At 28.0% G+C, this 26,073-nt stretch overlaps 1 protein-coding gene across 4 annotated transcripts in view; it reads right to left on the reverse strand.

Moving 5' to 3' along the window:
• The window catches only part of LOC134832021 (titin homolog), a 40,372-nt gene extending 14,524 nt beyond the window's left edge, over positions 1-25,848 (reverse strand). For 2 of the 4 annotated variants that reach the window (XM_063845907.1, XM_063845906.1), the window contains exons 1-8: positions 25,776-25,848; positions 17,238-17,449; positions 14,420-16,221; positions 11,197-13,317; positions 9,386-10,312; positions 3,269-5,920; positions 1,738-2,436; positions 941-1,080 (exon numbers count right to left, since the gene is read on the reverse strand). In XM_063845907.1, coding sequence (XP_063701977.1) covers positions 941-1,080; positions 1,738-2,436; positions 3,269-5,920; positions 9,386-10,312; positions 11,197-13,317; positions 14,420-16,221; positions 17,238-17,449; positions 25,776-25,835 — 8,613 coding nt within the window. In that variant the 5' untranslated portion in view covers positions 25,836-25,848. Of the gene's footprint in view, positions 1-940; positions 1,081-1,737; positions 2,437-3,268; positions 5,921-9,385; positions 10,313-11,196; positions 13,318-14,419; positions 16,222-17,237; positions 17,450-23,023; positions 23,147-23,576; positions 23,739-25,775 lie in introns of those variants that run through there. The other 2 variants (XM_063845908.1, XM_063845909.1) reach the window with 2 other exon arrangements.
• Between the last annotated feature and the right edge of the window lie 225 nt (positions 25,849-26,073).

Genomic DNA, 26,073 nt, shown 5'->3' on the forward strand with positions numbered 1-26,073 from the left:
ACTGAATTTCCTGTCTAACCGCATTTTCTCAGCCGCTCGTCACATTTCTACACACATGTGAGATTTTCTATTTTCGTGGATGCTGTAAGTTGCTTTGCGAGCATTTAAAAAAAAAATAGAAAATCGAAAGAAAATTTTATTTTTATCCCACGTAGAATGGATGGGCCACAGAAATACTCGTATATGTCCAAAATAGGCGCAAATTGTTCATTTACGATTTTTTTTTCCCGAATTTTCACACTTTGATAACTTTTATTAACAACCGTTCTAAACTAATTTTTTTTTGTGAGTCAGCGAAGCGTTCTAATGCAACGATGCAATATTTTAAAGATTCATATCAGAATAAATTTAACGGATTTTTATTTTTACCTTTTGTATGAAACGAAGAAAATTTTGATCGAGAAAATTTTCTTTTATGTAATATTTTTTTTTAAATTTTATTTTTATTTGCACCGAGGATTTATTTTTTTTTTTCTCTTAAAAAATTTTATTTTTTGGAATTTTTTCGTCACAATTTTATTTATTTATTTAATTTTTTTGTTTTTTTAAATTTTCATTATTTTGTTGACCTTCTTTGGTATCAAATGAGAGAAAATTCGTTTTATTGAAATTTTCTTTTTGAATTTTCCATGCAGATTTGCGGCTTAATTCGAAACGAACTGGTTAAGTAAACGTCGCAAACACAACTGATTTTAAAATTTGACTCGAATTAAAGTTTTTCTCATTCTCTCTTTCTCTCGATTGACGTTTTTTGCTCTCTTCGCGCGAAATGTTTTGATTTGCCGTTACGAGCGAGAGAGAATGAGAAAAAAATAAATAAAAAACATATGATTGATGTTCGTTAGAAACACAAAGTGAGGAAAGTCTTTGTGACGCATTTACGGGATGTTCCATTTTTTTTCTCGTGTGCAGCAAATGAAGGTCAATAAACTTGGCTTACCTTTTGGTTGGCAATGCCAGAGTCTCCTGAATCGGATAAAATTGTTTCGGCGCCGCTCATGAGGACTGAGGCTCCAAGAAAGCGATTTAATAAAGCGCGGGCTTCTTGGTCTTCCGCAGTTTCTCCAGGTTTTCGGGGTGCTGGAAAAATTTTTGTGAATCAAATTAATTAATTTTTTTAATTATTTTTTTTTTTAATTTTATTAATTATTTTTTGTAATTCCAATAATAAATTAAATTAAATTAAAAATAAAAAAAACATAAATAAATAAAGGAGAAAAATTTTTAAAATAAAAAAATTAGTAAAATGAGAAGATTTATTTTTTAAAAAATTAAAAATTTATTTTTTTTTTTAATTTTAAAAATATTATTTTAAAGAATTATTTTTTAATTAAAGTTTTATGGATTTTTGGCTTTAATTTTTAACTAACAAAATTTAAATTTTAAGTTAAAAAAAAATGAAAAAAAATGAAAAATGAAAAAAATATTTACTTTTTAAATTGAAATTATAAAATTAAAAAAAAAAAAATTAATTTAAAAATTTTAAATAAAAAAAAAATAATTTAATGATTTTTTTTTATTTAATCAATATTTTATTTTTTTAAATAATTTTTTTATTTAAATATTTTTTGACTAAAGAAAACCTCAATTATTTTGAAAAATTTATTAAAAATTATCGAAAATATAAAAAAAATAATTTTAAAAATTATTAAAGATTTAAAAAAAAAATATTTTTTGGGTCGCGAGCAATTTAATTTATTTTAATTTAAAAAAAATCAAGAAAAATCAAAAACTTACCATTATCTAAAGATTTCATGCGCGCCAATAAATCCTGAATATCTGTAACTTTCTCACTCGAGTCTAAAAAAGAATTTCCTCCGCTGCTTGTGACTCTCGTTGTTCGTTTGACGGTCGTCGTTGCTTCCTCATCTTCGAACGGATCATGCGAAATATGTTGACGCGACGAGCTGATTCGCTCTCGTGACGTTTTTCGCGTAAGAGATCTAATTTCTACATCAGACTCGTCAAAATCCACGGATCCCGAACGGAAACTCGATGCACCGGGAGTCGAGGAACGACTTGAAGATCTCAAAATTAATCCGGCTTTCGGATAATGGCTCATTGTCGTTTCCGTAACGGACGACGATTGTTCACAGCTCGAAAATTTTTGCTTCAAGGCATCCACGGATTTACGAGAAACGCGAGAAACGTTTGTCGCAACAGTCGATGGCTCGGAAATGTTGTCCAAAATCGCACGTTGATCTTGTTCGACATCTTCGCCGAATTTCTCGACCATCGTTACCGAGCTGATGCCTTTTGAGCGGGAATTTTGACGTTCAAAGAGCTTTTCGCGAATTTCTGAGGGTGTACGAGAATCTTTTTCCACTAATTTTTCGAGATCTCGTGGATCTGTGGAGTAGTGAGTGACTTTGCGTTCGCCAATGGGGGCTTTGCCGTTTTCGGAGTAGCGTTTCTCAGTTACCGTTGTTCCAGTTACTGTTTAAATGGAAGAAAATTTGTTAAAAAGTTGAATTAATTAATTTTAATTTAATTTAATTTTAAATATTTAAATGAGTTTCATCAAATTTATTACTGAATTTATTTATTAAAATAATTAATTAATTTAATTATAATTAAATTAATATACATTTTTCAAAAAAAAAAATAAAATTAGTAATTTTTTAATAAAAATTCTTATATTATTCTTAAAAAATTGGAAAATAAAGTCAAAATAAAATATTTATTTTTTGAAATTTAAAAAAAAATTAAATTTTAAAATATTAAAAAAAAAATTTTTTTAAATTTGAAAATCAATAAATTTTTTATTTAAAAAATTTTTTTTAAAAACTTTAAAAAAAAATTTTAATAACACATTTGTTTAATTTTTAAACATTTTTTTTAATATTTATTATTTTAAAATATTTTTTAATAAAATTTAATTTTTAATAATTTTTATAATTTTATAATTTATTTTTTATAATTTTTTAATTTAATTTTTATAAAATTAAATTATTATTCAGAAATTTATTTATTTTATTTATTATTATTTTTTATGATGATTAATTAAAAAAAAAATACTTAACGATGATTAAGTAGCTTTTTTTAATTTTTATAATTTTTTTAATCGAAAATAAATTTTATTTAATTTTTTAATTTCTGTAAAAGACCTTTTTTGACACTATAAAATTATTATTTTAATTAAATAAATAAAATAAAATAATTTTTTATTTATTTTAATTTAATTAATTAATTTTTTATTAAATATATTAAAATTTAAAAAAATATTTTAATTTTCATTTTAGTTCAAAAGTAAAATTTTAATTCTTACCTTTCGATTGAACATAGGAAGGTCCATCCTTTTTCCTGAGCGCACTCAATCCAAATAACGGCATTCCATTCTCAAAATCTGGCGTCACTCCAAACTCATCTTTTCTCGTAGTCGAAGTCCTCGTTCTTACTTGCTCTTGTTTCGTCGTCATTTTCGAACTTTTCTGACTTTGTGTCGATTTCTTAGGCGACGATCCAAACCCTGCAGTCGACGTATGCGTTTCTTTCTTCACCAATTTCGGCTGCTCATTATTTTTGGACCGATATTCCTCGACAGTTGTTGTCGTCGTCCTTTTTGCCGTCACTGGCGTTGCATTCCGTACCGTATGATGCGACTCAATCGTATGAAAATCGTGCGTTTCTGGCGCTCTTTCGTGACTTTGACGTTGCGTGGTTGTCGTTGTCTTTGTCGTCAACTTCGTGCTCACATTCCCGTCTGTCATGACTTTTCCTTCGGCGATTAATTTTTTGACGAGACGAATTTGGGCGCGAATCCGACGACGTTGTTCATACCCAACAACAACTTCGAGCATGTGTTCGAGAATTTCCAGGTCGAAAATATCTTCGATCGCGGCATCAGTGACACTCACGCGACGTACTTCCTTCGACGGGGTTCGTTGATACGACGGGCGTTTATTTTTCAAAACAAGTCCTTCGACATGTTCGTCTTCTTCGACGACATTTTGCACTTGTTTCACCTGCGTTTCGATCGAAAATTTCCGATTGCTGTGAACGAGCGACGAAACTGTCGGACTCATGTACGAGGGAAGTTCGCGCGATGATGAACGCTCATACTCAACTTTGTTCGTGTGACCTTTCGTGTTGTAAAGTGGCTTCTCGAGGTCCTCAACTGCGGGCGACATCGATTTGCGACGCTCAAAAGTCTCGGTATTCGTTGTCGTTATTTTTTTCTCGAAAATATCTTTTTTGCTGGAGACTCCGTCTTTCATGTAGGGCGGCATTTCGGAAGAATATCGACGATTTGGATTATTTGGCGATGGATTTCCCCCACTGGGTGTCTGTTTTCGTGGCGAATCTTCGTAACGAGAATTTCTCGGGGTATTTTCGTTCGATGGACGTCTCGGGGACGTCTTGTTAGTGTTTGACTTTGAACTCGATTGATAACTTTGCGTTTCTTTGCGTTCATAATGACGCTCATTTGTGGTATTTTTCTTCACGGGTTCCCGTTCGGGGGTCTTGCTATAAGGACGAGAGGCTGAAATAAGTTCCTCGCTGTCTCGAACGGGGATAATTTCATCATCAATGCGGGACGAACGGGAATTTTGACGTTCGGGATATGTTTTATAGGCAGTTCTAGGCACAATTTTTTCCTCATAAGCTTCGACAAGGGTGATATTTTTCTTCTCATATTCGTCTTCGATAACGGGAGTTCTTGGTTTTGTGTCAAAAGTTGATGGGCGATTAATTATATCGCGTGGCTTTGACGGAATGGTGCCAGGATTGGGACTTTCAAATATCGCTTTTGCCTTTTTGACGGCTTCCGTACTTTTTAAAGGTGCTCCGGGCGATTGTTGTCTCGGAACGGAACGATCAAAATCCTTTGTTTCGAATTTTTCCGTCGTTTTCTTTGTGATATTCTGAACAACTTCCGTACTTTTTAACGAAACACTTGGCGATGGTTCTCTTTCAACGGGTTTCGGTCGTTGATTCAAAAAACATCTGTCAGTTTCGGATTTTTTTCTGTGAGTCGTGGTGACTTCCGTTTCACTCTCAGATGCTTCTTCGATAATTTTTTCCGTTAAAAATTTCTCGCGTTTCAGGTCAAAGTTCACATCTCGGTCAAATTTCATTTTTCTCGATGGCGATGGACTTTTGAGTTTTTCCGCTTCGTTTATGAAGAGATTAACTTTTTTCGAAACTGATAAAGTGGCGACATCATCATCACTACTGACCTCCGTATGAGTATAATTTGTGGAAGTTTCTTTGACGTCAATTAAGTGATCGGCAACTTCTTCGATTTTAATGCCGACAAAATCGTTCGTTTGTTCCTCGAAAATCGGAATGTTTCGTTCGACGGGTTTACGTTTCGGTTTTACATCATCAGGCTCGACAACTTTGTCCGGATAGCGCTGCGGTAAAGTTTTGACATGTTCATCATCTGGCGAAACGGGAACCGGAATTAATTTGTTCGGGGATTGTTCGCGGGAGGATTTTGCTTTTTGGATGTCGATGATCATGTTTTCCTCCAACGAATCCGAGGTGTTGAGATTTTTCGCCGTTAAATTGATGGTTTTTGTGGTAATGCATTTTTTCTGATGTTTTGGCGATTTTGTGGGAGTTTTTTCCTCGTCCTTTGTGATAGTTGTTGTTTTTTTCGTCGTTACAGTTGACTTGGTATCATTTTTTGGCGTGATACGAGTTGTTGTTGTAGTTGTTGTCATATCATCACTGTCACTGACAATGTCCTTTTTGATCGTGATGGATTCTGTTACGATTTTACGACGATGGATGTCGTCACTTAAACGCTTTTCTGTCACAGGTTTCTTGGCGGGGCGACGATTATCGCTGCTGGAATATTGTTCATCAGATTCAATTACTTCTTTTTTGATGGTTGATGAAGTCGTTTTTGTTGTTGCTTTTTTGTCAGGAGTGCGACTTGGGCGATTTTTTCGTGGAGTTTTTTCGTCTGTATCTGTTGATCAAAAAAAAAAAGTATAAATCAGAAAATTTAATTTCAAAAATTAATTCAATTATGTTAAATATTTTTAATTAATTAAATTATTAATTTTTTTTATTTTTTTTAATTTAAACTTAAAAATAAATTCAATTAGATTTGAAGAAAAAAAATATTTTTTTAAATAATATTAAAATATAATAAACATTTTTTTAAATAAAGTTTTAACATTTTTGGTATTAAAATAAATAAATAAAAAAAATAAATTCAATTTAAAATTGATTACCTAATTTAAAATAATTTTAGTTATTTTTTGATTTTAATTAAAATTTGAAAATAAATTTTAAAAAATTGGAATATGTAGAAAAAACATTTTAAATATTTTTTTTTTCAAAAATAAAGCTTAACATTTTTGGGTATATAAAAAATAGAACATTCGTTTTTGCTTCATAAAAAAAATTAAATAAAATTAGTTAAATAATTTTTAAATAAATTTTCTTAAAAATTAATAATAATTAATTAAAATTAAATTAAATAATTTAATAAATAAATTTATAAATAAATTTATTAATTAATTTAAAAAAATAATTTTAATGATTTTAATAATTAAACTAAAAATTTAAAAAAAAAAATATAAATTAATTACTAATTTTATTTTTGTAGTATATGTTCCATATACTACTTTGTTTTTACCGCACAAAAAGGGCCCATTTTGTGAAACGCCGGCCTAAAAACATCAAAAATTTTTTTCAGAATCAAAGGCGGTAAAAACGACAAAACATTCCATTTTTTTTTTCAAAATTTCAAAAATTTTTTTTTTCGCCTGTACATCGGAAACGCAAAATTTAGAAAAAGTCCAAAACAAAAGTTGTTTCTAACATCAAAACCTTCAATTTGAGACGGAGAACCGTGATCTAATTTTCAGGTTTGTGAGCCATAATAAGAATTGGCTCTAGCTTAATTTTCAAAAAAATCGGTTTGTGAGCCCTCATAATAAGAGGATTTTGACTTAAATTTTTTTTAATCAATTTTTTTCGCTAACATCTTTAAATGGCTCCTGTACATCGAAAACGCAAAATTTAGAAAAAGTCCAAAACAAAAGTTGTTTCTAACATCAAAACCTTCAATTTGAGCTGGAGAACCGTGATCTAGCAAAAGTTGAATTTTGAAAAATCGGTATGTGAGCCCTCATAATAAGAGGATTTTGACAAATTTTTTTTAATCAATTTTTTCGCTAACATCTTTAAATGGCTCCTGTACATCGAAAACGCAAAATTTAGAAAAAGTCCAAAACAAAAGTTGTTTCTAACATCAAAACCTTCAATTTGAGCTGGAGAACCGTGATCTAGCTTAATTTTCAAAAATCGGTATGTGAGCCCTCATAATAAGAGGATTTTGACTTAAATTTTTTTTAATCAATTTTTTCGCTAACATCTTTAAATGGCTCCTGTACATCGAAAACGCAAAATTTAGAAAAAGTCCAAAACAAAAGTTGTCTAACATCAAAACCTTCATTTTGAGACGGAGAACCGTGATCTAGCTTAATTTTGAAAAATCGGTATGTGAGCCCTCATAATAACAGGATTTTGACTTAAATTTTTTTTAATCAATTTTTTCGCTAACATCTTTAAATGTCTCCTGTACATCGAAAACGCAAAATTTAGAAAAAGTCCAAAACAAAAGTTGTTTCTAACATCAAAACCTTCAATTTGAGCTGGAGAACCGTGATCTACAAAAGTTGAAAAAATTTTGAAAAATCGGTATGTGAGCCCTCATAATAAGAGGATTTTGACTTAAATTTTTTTTAATCAATTTTTTCGCTAACATCTTTAAATGGCTCCTGTACATCGAAAACGCAAAATTTAGAAAAAGTCCAAAACAAAAGTTGTTTCTAACATCAAAACCTTCAATTTGAGCTGGAGAACCGTGATCTAGCTTAATTTTGAAAAATCGGTATGTGAGCCCTCATAATAAGAGGATTTTGACTTAAATTTTTTTTAATCAATTTTTTCGCTAACATCTTTAAATGGCTCCTGTACATCGAAAACGCAAAATTTAGAAAAAGTCCAAAACAAAAGTTGTTTCTAACATCAAAACCTTCATTTTGAGCGGAGAACCGTGATCTAGCAAAAGTTAATTTTGAAAAATCGGTATGTGAGCCCTCATAATAAGAGGATTTTGACTTAAATTTTTTTTAATCAATTTTTTTCGCTAACATCTTTAAATGGCTCCTGTACATCGAAAACGCAAAATTTAGAAAAAGTCCAAAACAAAAGTTGTTTCTAACATCAAAACCTTCAATTTGAGCTGGAGAACCGTGATCTAGCTTAATTTTGAAAAATCGGTATGTGAGCCCTCATAATAAGAGGATTTTGACTTAAATTTTTTTTAATCAATTTTTTTCGCTAACATCTTTAAATGGCTCCTGTACATCGAAAACGCAAAATTTAGAAAAAGTCCAAAACAAAAGTTGTTTCTAACATCAAAACCTTCAATTTGAGCTGGAGAACCGTGATCTACAAAAGTTGAAAAAATTTTGAAAAATCGGTATGTGAGCCCTCATAATAAGAGGATTTTGACTTAAATTTTTTTTAATCAATTTTTTCGCTAACATCTTTAAATGGCTCCTGTACATCGAAAACGCAAAATTTAGAAAAAGTCCAAAACAAAAGTTGTTTCTAACATCAAAACCTTCATTTTGAGACGGAGAACCGTGATCTAGCTTAATTTTGAAAAATCGGTATGTGAGCCCTCATAATAAGAGGATTTTGACTTAAATTTTTTTTAATCAATTTTTTCGCTAACATCTTTAAATGGCTCCTGTACATCGAAAACGCAAAATTTAGAAAAAGTCCAAAACAAAAGTTGTTTCTAACATCAAAACCTTCAATTTGAGCTGGAGAACCGTGATCTACAAAAGTTGAAAAAATTTTGAAAAATCGGTATGTGAGCCCTCATAATAAGAGGATTTTGACTTAAATTTTTTTTAATCAATTTTTTTCGCTAACATCTTTAAATGGCTCCTGTACATCGAAAACGCAAAATTTAGAAAAAGTCCAAAACAAAAGTTGTTTCTAACATCAAAACCTTCAATTTGAGCTGGAGAACCGTGATCTACAAAAGTTGAAAAAATTTTGAAAAATCGGTATGTGAGCCCTCATAATAAGAGGATTTTGACTTAAATTTTTTTTAATCAATTTTTTTCGCTAACATCTTTAAATGGCTCCTGTACATCGAAAACGCAAAATTTAGAAAAAGTCTTTTTTGTAATTTTTAGTACATTGTGTGTTTGTCCAGCATATGAAGAATTGGCAATAATTTCTCTTAAACTAAACAATGACTCGGTACACAAACGGGTTATGTAACAAACATATACTACAATTCGAATTTGCTTAGCTAATTCAAGGTACTTTTTTTTAATTTTTAATTGTTTGTTTTTATATATTTTTTTTTATTAACAAAACTAAAACAATAAAAACTTACTTTTAGCAACAGTATCTTCTTTGACATCAATTGTGATTTCAACGATAGATCCACGTCGAGGTTTCTCTTCTTTAGGACCTTTTTTGGGAGTTGTTGGAACAACTGGAGTCGAATGACGAGTTGTTTTTGACGAGTAATCTTCAGTTTTTGTTGTAAAAACAGGCGCTGAATGACGAACAGTATTCGCCGAAGTGAATTTTTCCTCAGTTTTAATAAAGCGACTTGACTCATCTGCAGGCTTCTTAGGAGTTACGCGAGTCGCTGGTTGTTTATTGACGACTTCATTGTTGATGAATTCACTTGTTTTGTTATTTTGAACAACTTTTTTCGTTGTAACGACTTTTTGTTGCGGCTCCGTAGGTTTCTTGGGAGTTTCGAATACTTTTTTCACTTCAGTAACTTCCTTCGTGTATTTAGTGGAAGGTTTTTCTTGCGGTTTCTTAGGACTTTCTCCTTTTTTCGAAGGTGACTCGAACGTTTGTTTAATTTCTGTGACTTTTTTGTTCGCAACTTTCTTCAAATTATCAGAAAGGGTTCCAGTTGTCGTGTTAACGGAATAAGTTTCAACGACAACATCATCTTGATCAGTATCTGAATCGTAATCGGGCTTCTTAGTTTTCGGACCTTTTGGGGTTTTTTGTGGGCCTTGAGGTTTTGGTTTGCTGGAAATTATTGTTTTTTCTTCCTCAACGACTTTTGTGATTTTTGTTTCATCGACAGTTGATGGCATGGGACTTTTGTCGCGAATTCGACGATCCTCAAATTCATCAGGATGGATTTTTTTCAAGTTGGAACTGAAAGTATCGTCGAGATATGTTGTCGAAATTTTACGATCGTAATCTTCGTGTTCAGTTTCTGAAGTGACAGTTGTTGTTGTTGTTGTTGATGTAGTATGAGTCGAAGGACGTTTTTGATCTGGTTCCATACCTGTTGGAAAAAAAAGTTTTATGAAAAATCGCAAAAAAATTTAAAAAATTTATTTTCAAACAAAAAATATTTTTTAATAATTGTATTCAAATTTTTTAAAATTTTATTTTAATTTTTAAAGTTTAATTCATTTATGTTAATTAAATTAAATTCATTTTAATTTAAATTTTTTTTTTTTTTTAATTTTGTTGGTAAGGTAAGTACAATTTTAAAAAGTGTTTCAAATTTAATCTAACTTAATTTTTTTCAAAAAAAAAACCCAAGGAAAGAATTTTTAAAATTATTTTAAACTTTTTAATTTTGTTTCAGGAAAAAAAAATTAAACTGTTTTGTATGTTAAAAAACTTTAATAATGACATTTTATTTTAAATACCGAAACGTCGAAAAACAAAGAACTTATGTAAAAATAAGAACAACAAAATAAGTTTAGACTTGAAAGCCCAACTAAAATAAATAAATTTGAAATTGGCACAATTCGACACGAATTTGAATTTGAAATTTGACACGAAAAAAATAAAATCGATTTTTTGAAATTGTTGATATATGTGCCGAAATGGCAAAAAATTCGTATTCACTTTTCATATTTTTCAATTTGAATAAAAAATGCGAAAATTATTTGTAAAAAGGTAAAAAAAAATTTAAATTTCTAAAATTAACGCAAAAATTGCTTAAATTCACTCAAAAATTGCTCAACTCCTCTTTTTCTTAATTTTTCAATGTCTAAAATAATTTGAAACAATTTTCAAAATTGCAATGGCCTTAATTAAAAATTCTTAAATAAAATAAATAAATTTAAAAAAAATAAAATTATAAAGAAAGTAAATAATTTTAAATAAAAAATTAATTAAATTAATTTAAATAGAAAATAAATTTTTCAAAAATACCTTTTGGCTTGTCCTTCTTCACCACTTGATGAGCAACATTTTCGGTATGAGTTCTTTCCCGACTCACAAAGTCATCATGTTTCACTTGTAAATCTGATGGCTTATCCTTAGTCGGAATATAATCCAAACTAGTATCAATTTTCTTCAATGTAGAACTAATTGTATCGTCATAATATGAAGAAGTGCGATGATGAGTTGTTTCTTCAGTGACTTCCTCTTCATCGGTATCAGTTTCCAATTTGGGACCTTTCTTAAGCACTGGTTTCTTCGCCGGCTTTTCTGGTTGCTCATCAGTTGTTCTTGTAATTTTCACTGTTTCCGTTTCAAACTTTGTAAATTTATCAGTTCCTGTTTTGGAGCCTGTGTAAGGACTCTTGTCACGTGGTTGATGTTGCGCCGGAATGTACGATGGATGGTTATTTGGTTTGAAATCAACTTCCGTAGTACTTGTGGTAGTAGAATGAGTTCGTTCTTTTGAGATAAAATCATCAACTGTCTCGTCTTTCGTTGTTGGATGATATTCGAAAGTTGTGTCAATTTTCTTCAATGTTGAACTGATTGTGTCATCAGCATATGAAGTTGTGCGACGTTCAATTGTTTCTTCATTTTCCGTTGTGACAACTTCCTCTTCAGTATCAGTGTCTAACTTAGGACCCTTTTTAACGGGCTTTTTCGGCACCTTTTGATCGACATCTTCACTGGTTCGAGTGATCTTGACAGTTTCGGTCTCGAATTTTGTGAATTTGTCTGAACCAGTGTACGGACTTTTGTCACGTGGTTGCGCTGGAATGAATGAAGGATGATCAGTTGGTTTGGCATCAACTTCATTCGTGGATGAGTGAATTCGTTCCTTGGCATAAAACTCATCAAAAGTGGCATCAACTTTCTTCAAGGTTGAACTGATGGTGTCGTCAGTGTAAGATGATGTTCGACGTTCAATTGTTTCTTCATTTTCCGTTGTCACAACTTCTTCTTCGGTATCAGTTTCCATCTTTGGACCCTTTTTCAAAGGAGTTTTCTTAGAAGGAACTTTTTGATCTGTAGTTTCATCATCAGTAGTTCGAGTGATTTTCACAGTTTCAGTTTCGTAACGAGTGAATCTCCCCGAATCGCTTGGTTTTGAACCTGTATAAGGACTCTTGTCACGTGGTTGCGACTCAGTAATTCTCGTGGTTTTCGAATCACTGGTCGTTGAATGAATCTTTTCGTTCGTGATGAAATCATCTGAAGTTCGTTGAGGTTTCTTCGGACCATCTTGAGATGGAGCATCCGGATGATATTCGAAAACGGTGTCAGTTTTCTTCAAAGTTGAACTGATTGTGTCATCAGCATAAGAGCTAGTGCGACGTTCAATGGTTTCTTCATTCTCGGTTGTCACAATTTCCTCTTCATCTGTTTCTGTGACGAGTTTTGGACCTTTTTGCAAAGGTTTTTTGCCACGTTTATCGTCTGTGGTTTGAGTAATTACCACAGTTTCAGTGACTTTAGTTGTTGTATGATCAGTTGGCTTCACTGGTTTTCCTCCACGAGGTTGTTCAACGCTTGTTCGCTTCTCCGTGCGACTTTTAATAGTACTTGAATATTCCTCATCTTCTGTCGTCGATGCGTAATCCGTAACAGTTCGACGAGTAGCAGGACGTTTATTGTCAGGTCTATCCCCAGTTCGAGTAATTTTCACAGTTTCTGTTTCATGAGTTGTGAATTTTGAAGGTTTTTGATCTGCAGGTTTGGTTTTCTTTGTGTCCTCAATTTTTGTTGTTACTTTTGTGGTTGTGACTTCATCTTCGTCGACGGGAGAAATTGTTCGTTTAATTTCCGTTTTGTGAGTTCCTTTTGTGTTTTTATCGACAGTCATCTGGGCAGTTCGCAAGGTTTTCTTGTCGAAAGTCATGTCGGAAGTTGTTTTAGTGAAAGATGATCGGCGAGTTGTGTCGGAATCGTCATCAATTACGGGGCGAACTCCTTTTGTGGGTTTTATGGGGGAGTTTAAGTTGTCTTCCGAACGTTGACGAGGCGTTGTTGGAGATTGGGGCTTTTCTGGCATGCCAATCAATAAGCGACAACGGTCTTCGTAGGTTTCGGTGCGTTTGAGAACGGGCTTAGTTTTACGAGTTTTGTTGTCTAAAAAAAGAAAAAAATATTGTCATTAAATTAAAAATTATTAATATTTATTAATTATTAAAAATTTGTTAAATTAATTTTTAACAAGTAAAATTCTTAAGAAAAAAAAAAAATTTAATCTGAAAACTTTAAATATTTTACTGAAATTTAAAGGTTTCATCTTTTTACGACAATTTTTTGGAAATTAAATTTAATTTGATTTCAAAAAATTTAAAAAGAAATGAAAAAAAAAATAAAAAAAATTGTATTTTAATTAATTGATATTAAAAAATTAAAAAAAATAAATTATAAAAAATACTTCATATTTATTTTGTTAAAAAATAAAATTTATTTTTTTTCAAAAATCAAAAATTAAAAAAAAAAAATTAAATTAAATTAAATGCAATTAAATTTTTATTAATTTAAAAAAAAATATTTTTTTTTATAAAAAATTATTAAAAAAAATAATAATAATAAAAATTTTTTAAAAATATTTTTTTAAATTTTAATTAAAAGTTTGATAAAAAAAATTAAAAGAATTTATTAATTATTTATTTATTAATTATTTTAAATTTTTTTTTTATAAAATATTTGTTAGAAATTTTAATTGAAAGTTTGATTAAAAAATTAAATTTAATAAAATATAATTTTTGGATTTATTTTTTATTTTCCCGCACATTCTTGCAAAAAAAAAATAATTTTTAAATTAATTAATTTCTTTAATAAAAATTTTCGAATTCAATTTTTTTAATTTTGATTAAAAAGAAACAAACTTTGAGGGATTTTTAGATTTGTTAAGAAAAAAAAAATTAATTAATTATTAATATTTTTTTTAAATCGCAAGAAATGAAAAAAAAAATATATTAAAAAAAACTTTTATTTTGTCGAATTTTTAGTAAAAAATTAAATTATTTTCTCAAATTAAATATTTAGCAAAAAAAATATATTTTTATTAATTCTGTTAAAATATTTTTTTTGAGAAAATATTTTATATCAAAATTTAAAGATTTTTTCTTTTTTAGAAACATTAATTTTAGAAACTTAACAATATTTTTTTTTAATTTTCAAATTAATTTTTACAATTTTTATTTAAAATTTTAAATGAAAAAAAAAAAAAACTCACCCGTAACCGTTTCATTCCGAATAAATTTACTCGTTTCATGCGTTTCCGAACGATCACTCGAAACTTTTCTCGTCGTCGAAATTCTCGTTGTCTGATCTTCACTTTCCGAATCTGTCACATATCTCTGAGGACGTCCTCCTCTCACAACTGGCTTCCTATCAGGCGACTGAACGTGCGTTCTAAATTCCGTCGTTACCGTTTTCTTTCCCGGCAAATATTGCGTCGACTTCGTAATCGTCGTATTGCTTATTTTCGTAACGTCTGAATCGCGGGAAGGACTACGGCGCGAAGGACGTTTCGCAGAAGGCGACTGATAATTCGGTTGCGCATGATGTCCTTCTGGCGGCGGAGTCACACAACGCAGTGAACTTGCCCATGCTTGATGCGTTTTATCGACTTCTACGGAAATTCGAGTATTTTCCACGACTGGAGCTGAAGTCTTTTTTGTTGTTCGTTCATCGAATTTTTCATCGACAATTTTTTCGGTGACTTCCGTTTTTGTGTAGCTATCACGACGAACGTTATCCTTGTTGTCGTAATGGGTAACGAAACGTTCCTCAATGACGATATCTTGGTTCGGCGGAAGTTCCCCGGGAATTTGAGTCAAAGTTTCGCGATGTTCCGTTCGTTCGACTCTCGTGACATTTGTGCCGGGATGCGTTTGAATATTGACTTCAGTGCCGTCACTTTTGATAATTTTCGATTTTGTGACGGTGTTTGACTCTTCCTGGTTGATCTGGATTTTTTGAATGGAAGCATTTTGATGATCGGAAGTCATTTGATGATCCACAGTCGTCGTCGAAGTTCGATTTTCGGGAATTTTTGGTGTTCCCGAAGTTTGTCTTAAATGTTTTTGTTGCGAATTTTGTTCGTCCGTGAATCGTTTGTCGGTTTTTGTCGTTGTCGTCGTAGTATTTGAGGCGTCGATCGCGTTAAATTGCTTCCGCAACGTTTGAATGTCGGATTTCGTGGAAACTCTTTCATACCGCTTCGTTGTCACTTTTGTGCCGTCCGTCAAAACCTTCGTTTCTGTGATGCAAACGGTGTCAGGCTTCGTATGAACGACTGTACGAGCGACAACTTGTCCCGGTTTCTCCGCCAAACGGAATGCTTCGATGACTCGCTCGGGATTTCGAGTCGTTTGCAAATGTTCGCCGCGAATATTCTCGTCCTTCGTGGATTTTTGGACATTTTGATGGCTTTCATCGTGTTTCGTCGTCGACGAAGTTGCCGAATACTGATTCTGATGACGTTCGTGGCGTTGTTGCTGCTCTTCCCGAACATTTTCGCGCATTTCTTGATGCGTTGAAGACTCGCGACGCGTACTTTGCTCGTGATGATGCTTGCTACTCGACACGGATTGTTGACTGTCGCGTCGATTCAAGGACATATTTTCGTCAAAGATGTCTTTTTGCACCGCTCGAGGCTTGAGAGCAGCAAAATCCGGCGAATCAAAGTCATTCGTGATAGTTTTGCCGCTTCGTGTGACGGAAGACGAGGATGATTGGAAGGATTTGGAGAAACGTTCGACTTTGCCGTCGCGTTCGTTGCCAGTGACAGAATGTTCGGAAAGTTGCGTTTTTGAGGAATGACCTTCGGTGCTCGTGTCTCCGTCGACACGACGATGAGTTGTTTCCTCTTCGAGACCAGCGTAAGCTTTTTTGCCGCCAGCGATGTTCTTGACACCGCCCGTCGTTGCCAAAGTGTGATGTTTGGCTTCTTTGCCATCAGCACTTTTTTCCGTGGATGAAATTACGTTCCATTCGCCGGTTGGAGGGCGAATTATTCCGCCGCGATTGTCTCTGAAATGAGAAATTTTTTGAAATTAATTCAATGAAAATTTATTTCTAAAAATTAAAAAAAAATTAAATTTAAAAAAAAAATTTTTTTATATTTTTTTAATAATTTTATTTTATATTTTTCATTTTTTTTTTAATTTTTTAATTTTTTTAATTTTTTTTATTTTTTTTAATTTTTTATTTAGAAGAAAGCAAAAAAAAATATTTATAAAACCTCCTAAATTAGAGTTTAAATTTTTTTAAAAATAAAAAATAATTTTAGAAAATTATAAAACTTAAATTAATTTTATTTATTTTAAACTTCAAAAAAAATATATATTAAAAAAATATCAAATTAACCTCATAGCAAATAAAATTTAAGCAAAAAAAAATTAAATATTTTTGTGATGTTTTAGAATGTTTTCTATTTAAAACATTTTATACTGGATTTTTTTCTGAAAAATTTTGTTCAATAAAATAAATTTTTGTAACGTTTTCAAAATTTTAGAAAAATTTTACAATTTAAATTTTTAATTAATTAATATTTATGTGAAAAAATTAAATCAAATAAAATATTTTAAATTACGACCGCTTTTATAACCAATTTTATTATTTTTAATTTTTGAAAATTTGATCATAATTATTTTTTAAAATTATAATTTATTTTTTTTCATTTTTATTTAATTTTAAAATTGTTTAATTCGAAAAAATGAGTAGCATATAATTTAATAAAAAATATTTTTAAAAGTAAAAATTAATTTAAACAAATAATTTTTTAATTTATTTTTTTTTTAATATTATATATTTTTATTAATAATTAATTAATTTAATTAATAATTTTCATACATAAAAATTATTTTTCAAAAATATTTAAAAATAATATTTTTTTATTATTCAAAGAGTTAAAAAAAATTGTTTCAATTTTTACTGGATTTTTACTAAAATTAAAAATTTTTCAATACTTTTTTATTTTATTTTTTTAGTAAAAAAAAATTTTAACTAAATTCAAGCTATAAAAAAAGGAAATTTTAAAACCTTACCTCGTTGGACTCTCCGAATCCCTTACTTCCTTCGCCTTCATGCTCGCAAAACTATGATCAGCTACCAAATCGCCATGACTACTTGTCTTCGAGACCCCATAATTAGCACCTGTTGTATCCATATCGTACAAATCACGCAATCTTGCCTCACGCAATTTATACATATGCGTTCGAATCTCCTTTTTGCGACCGAAGTCTTGAGTATCTTGCCACTGCAAACAATAGAAAACAGAAAAAAATCAAATTTAGAACAATAACTAGCAAAAAATGATCTCATTGAAAAAATTTGCCAACTACTTTCGTGTACGATGAAATACGTTATTCTCATCAGAACACGTGGGCGAAGCAATTTTTTTATATAAAATCCCCGAGTTAATGAATCGTGTGTTGTTCATTTACTCGAATTAGATCCATTTTTGAAAGTCATAAATTGCGGAATTAAAATCAAGAGTTTAAGATCAAAAGTCAAGAAGGTACAAGATGATCTCACACGTCACAAGAGGTGAAGAAAATGTGAAAGGCTTGCTTTTTTTTGCCAAAAACCATAAAAGGCAAGATTAGTCGATTAATCGATGAATAAGCGAGAAATTTCCATATGCGTTGGAGACTGACACGCGAACTCGTCAAAAAAGGACCGAAGAGTGCATTCAAGGTGCTCTCCGCCAACGCAAATTATGTTAAGCGTCATCCAAAAAAAATAATTTTTTTTCATTAAATTTAAATTTAGATCAAAATTCGCAGAAGAAAGTCCAGTTATAGATTTTGAAAAGACAAAAGTTGTTGTTTTGCGGAACAGATTAACAAAGCCAAAAATAGTCCAAAAATATCGCAAAGCAATAAATTATTAAAAAAAAAGATTTTATTCACATTTTATAAACGAAAAAAAAAATAACTTAACGGTCATAACTCAACAAGTTTTCGTGGGAGGATTTTTGTTGTTTTTCTTTTGCATTTGCAGTTCGAAGAAAAAAAAATTATTTGCATTTAATTTAATTTATAAATTTATTACAACTACTACTACCGCAGAAGAGATATGTGGAAAAATTTATTGCGTGTTTTATTGACTTTTATTGTGAAATTGAGACGTATGACGACTGAAGGAAGTAGTTGTTGGTCTGACAAATTTTTATTCTAAAGTCAATAACAATTTTTTTTCGTGTACAGGTTGCAGTTCAGTACTGGTCAGTTAATTGAAGGTGTGATGTTGGAGGCGATTTCAAAAAAAAAAATGAATAAAAATATTATTTAATAATAAATGGTAATCTACTGAGATTAAGATATAGAAGTTAATGAACGTATTGTGAAATATTGTCTGAAAAATGAGACAGAAGTGAGGGTGGAAGGTCTTTCTAGAATAATAATAATGAATGAATTGGAGATAAAAATTAAGAAATGTCGTTTGACAGAAAGTGAGATAATTTTTGAGGTTTTTGTATGAAGAATTATTAATAATTAATTTAAAATTAAATTTATTTCATTTTTTTTATTTTAATTTTTATAAAATATTGACTAAAAAATTAATTTAAATAAAAAAAGTAAAAACGAGTAAAAAGTTTCAAAATATTTTTTTTTAATTTATTTTTTTTCTGATTAATTTTTTTTAATGTATCTGAAAATTACTATTTTAATTTTTTTTTAAATTTATTTATACATGATAATAATTTTAAAATTAAGCGAAGAATCCGATCATTATAAAAGATCTAAGAATCTAAGCTTTAACAATATTAAGTTATTTATTTATTAAAATAATAAATATAATAATAAAAAAATAAAAATATGAGAAATTTATACGTTTTTACGAAATTTTAAAATTTTTATAAAGCTTTGAAAAGTTTAGGGTCTTATCAATTTTTTAAAAGTTTCGTTCAAAAACATTAATTTGTTTTTTCATCCAATAAATATTTTCGAAAAATTATTTAAAAACTAATTTACTTTATTGATAAATTAAAAAATAATAATAAAAATCGACAAAAATAATATTTAAAAAATAATTTAATATTTATATTTGATAAAAAATATTTATTATTAAATTTTAAAAAAATTAATTTATCAATAATATTGAGTAAAAGGTCAATACAATTATTAAATTAATTTAATTTATTTTTTTTTAATATGAAATTAACATTACAAATATTTTAATTATTTTATTAAATTTTTAATCTAATTTAATAAAAAAAATTATTTTTCATTTCTTTAAAATTTTAACAATTTTCTATTTCACAATTTTAACTTTTATAATATTTGTCAATAAAAATCTATTGAAAATCATTGAAAAATAATTTTCGAAATATTTTTTTTTTCGTTTTTGTCAAAAATATAATTTAAAATAATTAATTTAAGTCGTTTTATAGTATAATTATTTAGTTAAAAAAAACTAAAAATAAATATTATTTATCAATTATAAATATTTAATTATTTTTTAAATATATTATTTTTATTTATTTTTTTATTTTTAATTTATCAATAATATTAAGTAAAAGTTCAATATAATTATTAAATTAATTTAATTTAATTTTTTAATATAAAATTATTTTAACAAATATTTTAATTATTTCATTTAGTTTTTACTTGTTTCAAACATTTCAATTTAAAAATTTATTCATTTTTATAATTACTTTAATACGTCACCATGTTTTCAACCAACTCACTTAAAAAAAATGTTACCAATAAAATTTACATTTTACAAGTCATGATGTACTAATTACCTAAGTATAATTGTCAGGTATCATCCAAACCTGCCTTTTTAAAATATTTTTTTTCTTTGTATTTATTCTTTTATTAATAAAAATTTACAAAACTTGAAACTTTTTTTTGTAACCATCTGTTATTCTTTTTTTTTTCATTTTTAGCTTTGCTAACTACTAATAAATGCCATATTTATCAAAAGCTTCTGAAACTCTACACGCGCACTGAAGAAAGGTGTAAAGAAACTGTAAAGCATGAGCCAATAATGTAACGACAACTACACAACTCATGTGACCTTGACGTGAACAAATTTGTAAGAAATGTGTGTCAGGTCTCGTGTGTTGTGTCGCCGAGCATTTGTTTCGCCTAATTTGGCGATGTTTTGTTGCATTTTTACAGTCACATCAACATCATCAAAAACAAATTATTTACAAAGTTGCGATTTAAAAATAACTTTTTTTTATTTTATTTTGTTTTGATGAATTCATAAATTAAATCGCGGTGCACGCAAATTTCGTAAGTGACTGGTAGCAGTTATTAAATAATTTTTTTTTTCGTTTAAAAAAAAAATGTTACAGTCTCAGTGTCAAGTTCACGTCGCGCGTTCTCACAGTATGTGCGTTGAAATTTATGCAAACACAAGTCAAGATGAGATCACACCAATAAAGTACTGATTCATGCTATTTAACGTGCCGGCGTACTTGTTATAGATTTTTTTTTTGTTTTTTACGTGAGTGTTGTAGCAATAAAATCACTTGACGGTCGTCGTTTTCTTCAAAACTTAATGATAACTTGCGGTTAATATTGGACAAATTGCTGCAAATTAAGCATTTGATTGCGATTTTGTCTTTGAAAGCAGGGCTGAAAATACTTTTGACTTAAAAAATTACTAAAGAGAATTATGAAACTTAGCTTAAAATTCAGAAAAAGGTGATAAAAATATTCGGACTTAAGCTACAATTTAAGACTTAAGCTAAAACTTAAGACTTAAGCTGAAACTTATGACTTTAATTCAAAATTAGGATTAGAAAACTTAAAAAAAATAATTTAAAATATTTTGACCAAGACTGCAAAAATTTATAATTTAAATTTAAGTCCAAGACATGTAATTTTCTGACTTAAGAGGCTTTTGACTTAAGCTAAAAATTTAAAAATTAATTTATTAATTAATCAAAAATCTATTTTTTTAAAATTTAACTCAATGTCATTTTTTAATTGTTAAATAATTTTTAATGAATTAATTGTATTTTTATTTAATTAATTTTTTAATTAATTTAAATTATATTAAATAATTTTTAAAAATTAAAAAAAAGTAAATAAGGTCAATTAATTTGAATTAAATTAAACTCAAGTTTTTTCTTCTTAATTTTAAGTAAAATAATTTTGACTTAATAAATTTAAATAATTTTTGCAAAAGGTTTTAAATCTATAAAAAAAATTTTAAAAATTTTTAATTTTTATAATTTTTTAATTATAAAATTTTTTTATTTTTTTAGTCTTTTAATTTTTTTTTTTTAATTTTTTAAGATAAAAAAAATTAGGGAAAATATTATTTTTTTAGTTACTTAAAAAATATCAATAAAATGATTTTTTTTTAAATTATTTAAGAAGTTTTCGTAAAAATAATTTTTTTTAACCCTGTTTGAAACTTAATTAGAAAATGACGAAAAAATTATTTTGATGATTTTTTTGTGACTTTGGCGTTACAACGCGCAATAAATATTTACTTTTAATATTCGACGAACGTCAAATAAAGACCTCAACAGAGATAAAAATTACTTGTTTATGATTATGTCATATTTATGCCGAGCCCATAAAGTTTTTTTTTTCTTCTCATTTTTGCAATGCGAGAAATTTTTTTGAACTATTCTGGATTAGGATTAGTTTCGCATACCGGGCGTTTCCTTCAGGTTCTCACGCAAAAATCTTTTTTGGTGAAATCATCGGTCATTTTAATAAAATAAATTCTCGCAATTATTCTTTTTTTATATTTTTCTACAACTTTTTTAAACAATCATAGCACGAACTGCATGAAAATAAATCGCGTAGGAGTAATTTTTTTGTTTATATTTATAAATATCTTGAATTATGTATTCTAAGCTAATATATGCAAAAACTTTATTATTATTGCCATTTTTAATGTTTCAATGTCATTAAATATGGTCAAAACGAGCGAAATTTGAGATTTTTTTCGAATTAAATGCAAATTTTAAGCTTTAGAAAGTGGCGTCATAAATAAAGTTTTTTTAAGGTAACTTTTTTTTTGTTACTTTGTGTCATCCGCACATTGTATTCCTCGTCACGTATTGACTTAGTTGTTGAATTTGCATGGCCATTGATCAGCGTTCACGTTTTTACTCATTTTCAAGATCTAGTAAATTTATTAGTTGAACGTGAAAAGAATTAATTTGATTGATTATGCCCTAGTTTTTTGTACTTTTTGATTGATTTGAAGGGGTTTTTGTATAAACATCGGCGATGACAGGTTATTTTTCGAAGCAAATGTGTTTTGGTTTAATTTTTTTTAAAGAGATTAACAAATTATTGGTCATCAATGTTGAATAGAGAAGTGATTATATAAATAAAGTTTGAGCTTTTTTTTATAAAATGCTACTTTAAATAATTTTTTTTTCTAATGTCTTAATTTTTCTTTTTAGAAAAAAAAAATTATTTAGGAATTTTAAATGAATTAATTATTTTTTTTTTATTTATATAAAATAATTTGATTTAATTTTTATGAATGATATTTTTAAAAAATTAAATATTTTTAATCCTTTTATTTTGTTTTTTTATATATTTTTTTTTTATTTAATATTTTCAATTTTTTTCTTTGCAATTTTTTTTTTTGTTTTTTTTTTCATATTTTTTTTTAAATAATTTTAAAAAATTAATTTTTCAATTAATAATTAAAAATTAAATTAAATTAATATGTTTTTAAAAAATATTTAAATTATTTATTTTTTTTTTTTTTAAATTAAATTTTAATTAAATTAATTTAATTTTAAATTTTATTAATTTTTTCTTTTTTTTATTTTAATATTATTTATTTGAATAAAAAAAATTAGTTTAATTTTTTTTGAAAAAAATTAGAAATTTCTTACCAAATATAAATAATATATATTTTTTTTAAATAAAAATTTTCACATAAAATATTTTCAAAAATATAAAATCACTCAAAAACCAATCAAATAAAATTTTAACAACTTTTTGACCATTTTTGTATTGTTTTAATCACTCAATAAATTAAATATCCAAATATTTTTTAATTAGGACACCTCACTCATAATCAAATCAGATTAACATTAATTTGCATAGATAAGCAAAAATTAACAGATTTCATCCGTTTCTCATTTTTTGGTCACGTTCTAACACATCTTTAAATTTTGATATTTTTTTTTATCGAAAACAAACATGAACTTTTGTCAACTTTTTCTTTGTCCAATATGTAAATTAGCTGTTTATTTCAATCTGATTCTTTTTTTTCTTGCTGATTGTTTACAAACCGGTATTGAACGCGGTACAAATGAAAAAGATAATAATAGAATTCACGCTAAACCACTTTTACTTTTTTTTCTTTAATTATTTCTTTTTTTGGCATATTTTTTGTTATTTTTATTTTTGTGAAAGGAAATAAGGAAATATTTTTGAAAATACCTTTCCTCTCTTGATTTCCACTCAAATCACTTGTTTCTTTGTTGCTTTTGTAATTTAGTGCAAAATTTTATTTTTTTCTAAATTTTCTTTCGATTTAATTTAATTCTTTTGAAATTCTGATTTTTTCTTGTTTTTATTTTAAATTTTTTAAAGGAATCGCGGTGATGATGATGATGTTGTTTATTCAAAGCTCAAAACACTACTAAACCAGAAATGTGATCATCGGCTACGTTGTTATTCATTCAATCAGTTCTATCTATTCATTCATCGAATTGCGACGTATATGCAAGCAAGACACAACCACACACTTTTGATCTCGCTACATTTGCGAGTAGAGCGCTGTACGTTGGTCAACACTTTGCAAACTATTCCATAAAAGTTCATATGGTAATGCGTGTGATAAATAAAAGCGACTAACTTTGTATCACACTTGCTGTACGTCGACTTGCGACGAAATAGGTTGACCGAAATGAAATAAAATTTGAATTTTCGAACAAATTTCAAAATTAATTTCGAATTTCGAAAAATTTAACAAATTAATTTCGAAAATTTTAAAGAAATTTTTCGATATTCGAAAATGACTTTTTAAAGTGAATTAAATTTTTAGAACAAATTTTAGAAATTAAAAAAAAATCGAATAAAAGCTAAAATTCGAAAACCTATTTGAAATTTTCGAGGTTTTTCTAAAAAAAATTTAAAAAAAAACTTTTAGAGTAATTTTCGAAAATAAAAATAACTTCGAAAATTAACTGGATACAATTTAATTTGGAAAATTTTTCAAATTTCTAAACCAATTCCAAAATTTTAATTTATTTTTGACAGAAATTATGGAATGAATTTCGAAAACTCTAGAAATTTTTAAATCAATTTCGAAAATAAACTTAATTTCAAAAAAATAAGACATTTTTCGAATGATTTGAAAGAATTTCTAACATTTCTAATTTTTTTCGAATTTCTAAACAAACTAAAAAAAATTAAATAAATTAAAAAAATTAAAAAAATAATTAAAAAAATTTTCAAATTAAACTGGAAGATAAAAAAAATATTTAAAATTAAAAAAAAAAAACTTTAAAAGTGAATTGAAAACTTAGAACTTATTTTCGAAAAAAATATTCGAAATTCGAAAATATTAAAAAAAATTCGAAAATTTTTCGAATGAATTTCGAAAATTAAAGAAATAATTGATTCTTAAAAAAAATCGAAATTTTCAAAAAAATGAAAATAAATAAAGATTTGTCAAAACTAAGTTCGAAAATTCATGATAATCAAAGACATTTAGCTAAAATTGTTACAAAAAGAACTTTTTAATAAAAATTTAAAAAAAACTTTTAAAATAATTTTGTACCCAATGAAAATAGTAACTGTAATGCCTCTTAATAATTGTCTAAATATTATTCCAAGCCAGTAATTATTAAAATAAACAAATAAATTAAGCAATCACCAAAATCGACAATTAACTCGTCAACAATAACAACCGAACGTCATCCACAAATACATCGACGATCGATATAATTGATGACAACACCCACACACAAAACTTTTTTTAATATTTTAGAATCTCTGGCAATGACTATAATTAAATATTGTTGATATTATTATTGCGAGTCAGTTCGACGGAATAAAATAATAATATTTCTCATATTACACACGAACGCTCAGCTGCTGAAGTTGTTGTTGTTTATATTAGTTTATTAGTAGGAAATAAGCCGGTCTTTGTAGAAACACAAACGAAACGATGACGAAAGCTCGCGACATGACAAATGACATTGCATGATCCGTGTTCTTTATGATTTTTGTCAGATCAGTTTCATTTTCGAAAATTTTATTAATTGATGTTTAACAAATTTAACGCCTAATTTTCTGTGTAAATGAACGGTTCTTTGATTTCGACAGTTTTGCGACTCCGAAAAGTCTAAAAATATATTTTACGATTAAAAAAAAGTATCTAATCATCCAATGTCCAAATTTGCCAGAATTTTATTAAAGTCGAATCCGCCTTTATTCGTCACCACGCACAATTTTTGTGAGAACAATAGATTTTTTTATTGATAAATTGGAAGAATAACCGGCATTTATTAATGATTTTTATTCTGCCTCTTGTCTCTAATGAAGCGTCAGAATCATGTTCAAGGTGAAATTTCTACGAAATTCGGCGTTGGCGGCTGCTGCTAAAAATCAGTGTCAAGAGTTCAAACCTACCATTCGTTTCAGCAAATCCTCGTCCGTTATTTTGGTGAAATCTTGTTCAACATCCGTCATTTTTACTGCGTTTTTAGTTTTTTTCTGAAACAAAAAATAGAAAAAATGTCGTTTAAATTTATGCACATTTCATGTCGCGTTTATTAATTTATTTGCCATTTTTATAACTAGATGTGACCTTTAAAGACATTGTTTTGACGACAAAACGTTTCAGATTTCCATTTGTCGTTTGAGTTAGATAGATAGAAATCTTTTAGAATATGACAAAAATGTAAATATTTGTCACACGAGCACCGGA

The sequence above is a fragment of the Culicoides brevitarsis genome, chromosome 2, assembly GCF_036172545.1.
Source record: "Culicoides brevitarsis isolate CSIRO-B50_1 chromosome 2, AGI_CSIRO_Cbre_v1, whole genome shotgun sequence".
NCBI classification, from domain to species: domain Eukaryota; kingdom Metazoa; phylum Arthropoda; class Insecta; order Diptera; family Ceratopogonidae; genus Culicoides; species Culicoides brevitarsis.